General features: G+C 34.9%; 1 protein-coding gene across 2 annotated transcripts; it reads left to right on the forward strand.

Annotated features, from left to right (window-relative positions):
* The first annotated feature begins 334 nt into the window (after positions 1 to 334).
* Positions 335 to 6,841, forward strand: LOC133285939 (serine/arginine-rich splicing factor SR34A). Of its 2 annotated transcripts, none has more exons than XM_061483257.1 (12): positions 335 to 1,603; positions 2,028 to 2,093; positions 2,209 to 2,283; positions 2,355 to 2,514; positions 3,156 to 3,202; positions 3,280 to 3,337; positions 4,850 to 4,899; positions 4,983 to 5,039; positions 5,277 to 5,356; positions 5,438 to 5,506; positions 5,595 to 5,631; positions 6,350 to 6,841. In XM_061483257.1, the coding sequence occupies exons 1-12, from the start codon at positions 1,517 to 1,519 to the stop codon at positions 6,368 to 6,370; spliced, it is 807 nt and encodes a 268-aa protein (XP_061339241.1). In that variant the 5' UTR covers positions 335 to 1,516; the 3' UTR covers positions 6,371 to 6,841. The 2 variants fall into 2 exon arrangements, with proteins under 2 accessions (XP_061339241.1, XP_061339240.1); XM_061483256.1 differs by having other exon boundaries at positions 5,435 to 5,506; positions 6,350 to 6,839.
* Positions 6,842 to 7,126: the final 285 nt, after the last annotated feature.

The following is a 7,126-nucleotide window of genomic DNA, read 5'->3' on the forward strand; positions in this document are numbered from 1 at the left end:
TATTTATTAATATTTATTATATATTATTTTGAAATTCGATTGAATCACTGATCTAATAATCCAATACCTCAATTGAGTCGATGATCCATATGAATTTTAAAACAGTGTGTTATTATTATTATTATTTCATTGAAACTCGTTATTACTTTAACAGGATCCATGGGCCGGTTCTGTAGTGAGGCCCAAGCCTGTTTAGGGTCCATAAATTCCAACGTCAACCCTAGACTCTTACCATACCACCTGCGTTCTCTCCAAATCGAAAGGATCTTGTTTGCCAGCTTCAGCTTCGCGAAGGGTCGAGTGGGTGCTCAAGCTGTTGTTTTTCTGGTATGGCGTTCCTTGAATCATACCTCTCTTTCTGAATTTGCATTTATTTCATTCCTCTGTTCGATTATTGATGACCCTGTGTTCATCTAGGGTTTTGAGGTGAATTTGACCTCAATTCCATCGGTGAGCTTAGAATTTTCACTTGGTTCATAATTCCTAACTTTGGATTTGCCTGCGCGATATTGGTTATTGTTGACACGTCCTGAAGACTCTACTTAACAATTACATCGAAAATGTTTGTCAGTGCTTCATTGACCCAGTTGTAATCTGCATTACGTTTTAATTTGAATTTTCATTCTCTATATATTTTTTACGCTTTCTTTTGATGTTGTGTATCGGATTTATTATAGGAGGCAGCCTCCAAATTAGATGATTTGGTTGTCTCTTATGGCTGCGTTTTACTGGGGTGAAATATTTATAAGAGGTTGAAGAACCTGGTTACCGGCTATTCCACTTTAACTTGTGAATTTTAGGGTCACAATAGTACCTCGAACAAAGGTTTCGTTCTAATGAACGGTTTGTGTATATAGATGTGTATTTCAGATAGGGAGGCTAGAGAAATGTAGTTCCACTACATATCCAGGGCAATTAAGTTGCTTAACAAGTATGTCCCAATACAAATAGCGGTCATGTTGCAAATTTTTGCCAGGGTTGATTTTTCAATGCTGTTAAAAAGAGAACTGAGTGAGGTAAATGCTTAAGTGTATGTCGATCTTAATTTGATCTTATGACACCAATGCTTTCTTTATGATAGATGACAAGCGCTTGGACAAATATGAGCTTTGCAATCAAACATAGGGATATAGAGTGGGAGTGGGAGAATCGGGGTGGAGTTATGGTTATTTTTTTAAATATTTGGAGATTCTTGCTCACTCTCAGAAGATGTATGCCTGCTAATATTCTGGAAAGGATGAGGAGATCAAATTTATTTTCAATATTGTTATAGCTTTGGAGCATCTTGGAGCAAATGAGCAATGGAGCTTGTGGAGCACGGCTCACCTCAAGGATTGCTCTCTTGGTTTGCTTCATAGTTTCGGTTTTATTTATTTTTGTGAAATCATTAGTGTAATGATGATGATAACAAGACGTTTCAGGTTTAGGCGTGGCTTCGGAAAGTGAGAGAAATCTTCTTTACTGATGAGCTTCCAATTTTGTTTGTAGAGAAGCTGTGTAAATTCTTCTATAAGATATGAGTGGTCGGTTTTCTCGCACAATTTATGTTGGCAACCTGCCCTCCGATATAAGAGAATCCGAAATTGAAGATCTATTCTACAAGGTTGGATGTGCACTTTTCTTGTGTAATATATTCTGGTGCTTCAGGCTCATCATGTTTTGTGTATATAGAGTTAGCTTGGCTTCTGATTTTCTCTATATTTAACCTTTTGTCTGTAACCTTATCTTCATGCTACTGTAAATTATGAAATTTATTCTTTACTTAAACCATGCAATTTTTTGTTTTAATATTGAAAATCAATTAAGAGAATATATTAACTGATGAGTGAATGGTATATACTACTATATTCTTAAGTCTTGTGAGCAAAGGCAAAGAATTGTCTTGAATTCTTGACTTCCCATACTTGTGTATTTTCTTATTATGGACCCCATTTACTTTTGAATAGATTATAATCTGCCAATGTAACTGGGTGGGGTTTGTAGTTGTGTACTAATGTAGTTGCACTACAATGGTATTCCCTCTGCAGTATGGCCGTATAATGGATATTGAATTGAAGATCCCTCCCCGCCCTCCATGTTATTGCTTTGTTGAGGTATTGTCTTTATTCTCTTTTGTATTTGTTTGTGCTCAGTTCTCTCTGGTTGTGTACGTGTGCGGTTATCTTTTCTTCTGCCATTTGATTATTTCTTTTTTGTTGGCATTGCTAGTTTGACAATGCTCGAGATGCAGAAGAAGCAATTCGGGGTCGAGATGGATACAACTTCGATGGTTGCAGGTTAAGGGTGAGGAGCTGTACCGACTTTTGTCTTGTTAGATAAATACTTTTTTGGTGTCTAATATGTTCTTGTTGTAGGTGGAGCTTGCCCATGGCGGTAGAGGGCCATCATCAAGTGACCGACGGGGATACAGTGGCGGTGGCGGTGGCGGTGGAGGTGGAGGTGGTGGCGGCCGCGGTGGCGGTGATGGAGGTGGTGGGGGGCGTTTTGGGGTCTCACGCCATTCTGAATTTCGAGGTTTGTCTATTAGGAAAATCCTTTTCTTTGATATAGAAAAGGATAGGGAGCATATGATAAATGATTTTTTTCCTTCAGACTGTTTACCCATTTAGTTATGCTTTTTCATGTTATATTTTTCATTTTTGAATTAAGAAATGAATTTTTGTTTGTATCTCATTCCAAGTCATTACAAGATTTATCAGTCTTAATGCTTAGAACTTTGGAACCATGGTCCATGACTATAAACTGTATGTGTACAAGTATGACATTCTGAATATCTCTGTGTCTAATTGGAGAATCCTTTTCTTCGATACAGAAAAGGATTAGGAGCATATGCTAAATGATTTTTTCCTTCAGACTGTTCACCCATTTTGCTTTTTAATTTGATATTTATCATTTTTGAACTAAGAATTCAAACTTTTTTAGATGCATATTTGTCATTCCAAGTCATTGCAAGCTCCGAGACTATAACTGCATATGCATAAGTTTTTCCATTTTCAAAAATTTGTTTTGCATGTGTTTTCTTTGCTTTATATGTTTTGTAATCTACGAGATAACTATTTTATGTGTATTACTACAAATCGACCCTAGTTATTCAAGGTATTACTGGTTTAATATTTTTCATGATATTGTGTAACACCTTATATTTTTGTCTACAGTTATTGTTCGTGGACTCCCATCTTCTGCATCATGGCAAGATTTGAAGGTATTGGAATTTTCATACTTAAAAAATCAATAAGTATATTTAAATCACTTAACTATGTTTTGAATATTTGGTTTCAGGATCATATGCGAAAAGCTGGTGATGTTTGTTTTGCTGAGGTTTCCCGTGATAGTGAAGGTAAACTTTCATTTTTGTTTGTGTTTTGCTATGTTTTTATTAGACTGTTACCATGAATTACTATGTTTACATTGGAGTTACGTTGTGATGCTTTGTATATTTCGGTACATCTGAGAAATATAAAAGAAATCACGGCCTAATAAAACATAAATAATGTAGTGGATGCTCCCTTTATTTTGTTTTAATTTTGGGTTCTGCTTGTTTTCATTGCAAAATTTAGTTCTTGAAGCTTAATTTGCCGGTAGCTGTCCTAGATTCTATACCTTTTATCAGCAAAAGTCAACTTATATGAAAAATAAAAATATTGTTATGAGACTTCAGGGACTTGAATTTAATATCCTAGGAACATACAAATACAAAATGAATATTCATGATTCAGATTCTATTGTTTGAAATAGTAAGATTAAGATTGAAGAAAGGAGCATAATAAAAATGAAAGCCGGCTCTCTTAGTAGGCACAGGTTTTTGAATGTCTTTCTGTTGTGTTTCTACAGGGGTGCTTAACACCTTAAAATTGTTGTTTATCTTTGTAATGAAGGGACAAAATAATCTTTCCCCGTTACTTTTAACCTGCAACACTTTCTAATAAGTAGTAATCTTCCTTATTATCAGTTTGGAGTCCACAGTTCATAGGTGAAGTTCTCTACCCTCAAGGCTATATAAGCCCAATGACGACTTAAAATAGCAAGGATCTAAATTTTGCCTCAATGGCATCATATCTGATTTTGTTCTTAATTTCATAATACCATTTGAAGGTACTAAAAGTTCACCTTCCCCATCCCAAAAAACCTCATTAGATGTTTCCTTTCTTTCATGTGAAAGTAAAATCTTTCCCCAAGGCACCTCTTTGATGAGACTTGAGAGATGAATAGAGCTGAGAATTTAATGCCCTATTTATTTTATAACTCTAGTTTTGTGGTGTCTGTCTTCCTAATATCTGGCCTAGTTGTGAAAGGATTTTCTACTTATGTCTCAGAATCTCAATAAGTATGATGTGTGAAGAGAATGATCAAACATGAAGCTTAGTAATTTCAAATAACCTGAATGATTCCAATTTCTGTATGTCTGGAATGATATTCAGCTGGTAAATTACAATTTGTAGGATTGAAGACTTGCAGCTTAGTGCTCTAAATATAATACATGTAACACCCTTTTGTATTAGTCCATGCATCAGTGCATTTATTTTAATGGGCATCAAGCATCGTAGATAATCTGGTCTACTGGTTTTTCATGCATGATGCAATCTATGCCATTTGAACTTCATTCTTTGATGTTTGCTTATGCTGAATTAAGATTCTATGGAATCAGTTGAATATATATATATATATATCTAATGAGTAGAAAGGTGGGGGAGCGTTTTCCTGGAGATTGTCATGTGCTGGTGCCTCAACTTATATAAGCCTTTGTTATATGAATTGGTTACTTCTAACTTTAGATCTTACATAATGTATTCTTATTTCAGCAAATTTTGATGCTAAAGGCTTATTACTCATACTATTGATCTCTGTTTAGGGACTTTTGGTCTTGTTGACTACACTAATTATGACGACATGAAATATGCTGTAAGTTTTTCATTTTGGTGAATCATACCAAGATTGTTACTAGATTCCACTTCCATCTCTCTCCTAACATTTCTGTTTCACAGATTCGGAAACTGGATGACACTGAATTTAGAAATCCTTGGGCTAGAGCTTATATTCGGGTAACTAGATCTATATTTATAAAATTTCGCATGTGTAAACTTCAACTTTTACGTGTTGATAGATCCTGCACTCTTCTTTCTTTTATCTTTATTTTTTTTTCTATAAAAAGATCTTGCACACCCCCACTTAAAGCACGAAGTGAAGGATTATTTCATGGATTGTGTGAAGAAGTGTTTTCTGGAGAGTTATGCCTGAATAAAAGTTGTGGACAATAATTTTTAGTGGTATTTGTGCAGGTGAGGAAGTATGAGAGTAGTCGTTCACGGAGCCGCAGCAGAAGCCCCAGCAGGAGCAGAAGTCCAAAGAGGGCTAGAAGGTATTGCCACTTTCTTATTGTTCATTGTCCTGTTTAGACATTACTTTTACTTATGGAAGGTCCTGTTTCATTCTGCAGCAGATCTTTGGAGCGATCTGTATCTAGGTCACGATCTAGATCCAGATCAGCATCACCAATCAAATCTTCCAGGTACACAAAGCATACTTTTGTTAAATATGGTTGTGTTGCTTTAAATCTACCATATTTATGCACCTGAATTGTTTCTTCAATTTTGCAGGCCAAGATCACGTTCACGATCTGGATCTCCACGCCAGGTATATAACACTTAAATTAACTGATTGATAATCACCATAAGATTCTTTGATTGAAGTAGTGATTCAAAAATTGAAAGTTTTTTCCAATAAATCAATATATTTTAGGATTTAACTTGTGTCTTCTTGACTTTGTACGCATTCTTTCCTTTTGTTTAGAACTAAGATTACAGAAAGTTGGAACAACTGAAATTTTAAGTGTTATAAAAAGCACGTTTTTATAACATGCTTATTCGAAGTTCAAGTGAGGATTGAACTTCTGGGTGATAAATTCATTTATTCTTTTGATTTGTTTTACCGAAACAGAATGTAAATCACGCTTGTTTTAGTTCATGTTTGTATATTTCTTTTGCTTTTACATTTCTTATAGAAATTTTTGATCTATATCTGAATTAAGAAGTGTTAGAGAATAAACTATTGAAAAGGCCCCCACTCAATACCTTAAGGTTTTGGGTTGAAATAATTTTTTAAATAATATCAGAGCTCTAGTGACCACAAGATCACAAATTCGATCCTCACCGTCCCCTATTTGTGGAATTAAATAAGCATAAGCTAAACAAAAAAAAAATGGACTATGCAATATCTACGCTAAAAGCCCAAATGGCTCTTGCGTGAGGGGGTGTGTTAGAAAATAATATAAACTATTGAAAAGGCCCTCACTCACTACCTTAAGGTTTTGGGTTGAAATGATTATTTAAAAGAAGCATGAACTTTTTTGCAGGTGCTGTCAGGTAGCGGTTGATTTACGGATCAAAGCAGGTGGTTCTCTGGAGTTACTGTCCCATTCTTGGGCAGTATTAGCATTATGTTTGAGTTGGTTTAATTTGTTTGATGGAAAATCATTAATGAACCAGAATTGTTTTCTTGGTAATTCATCCGTTTGCTGATTCTGTAGGGCCTAAACTTGTTTGATGTGCTGCTACCAATTTGGCTTTATTTCGTTTAAACAAGAATGTTGGATGTCAGCCTACCGGTTGCACTTTTCAACGAGTTAGTATGAAATTGATTAGTATTTTAAATGTTTTTTTTAAGTTTTGCAAGGAGGAAATTTATTTTATAATTAATGAGATTCACTGGCGCACCATCATCTAAACTTAATCCGTTGGGATGAGTGAAGTGCTAGTTCGATACAAATTACGATCTTGTGACAATATGTAGCATTTGAGCGGCAAACTATGTTTTGATACTTGGTGTTGATTCGAGTGCAACCAGCGTAGATCTTTGTTATTGTGTTTAACAAGAGATTATGTCTATGAAAAAAATACGTCTGAGTACACACCTTTGTGCCGTATTTTCACTTATTTGTTTGGCAGTATTCTGATCAAAAAAGGTGTGATTGTTTTGAATTGGGTATCTTCACTGTAAAAATCTTATGGATTTTGTCTGTTTTTAGTTTTTTTGAGTTGTAAACTAAATTGACTCGATCTTTCTAATGTTCAAATAAGCGTTTTCGTTTGTTTTTCTTATTTCTATTTTTCTAAATGTTAGATTAGGGGCT

The sequence above is a fragment of the Gastrolobium bilobum genome, unplaced genomic scaffold (assembly GCF_033153095.1).
Source record: "Gastrolobium bilobum isolate Gb01-03AN ecotype WA unplaced genomic scaffold, APGP_CSIRO_Gbil_v1 utg11904, whole genome shotgun sequence".
Classification (NCBI taxonomy): Eukaryota; Viridiplantae; Streptophyta; class Magnoliopsida; order Fabales; family Fabaceae; genus Gastrolobium; species Gastrolobium bilobum.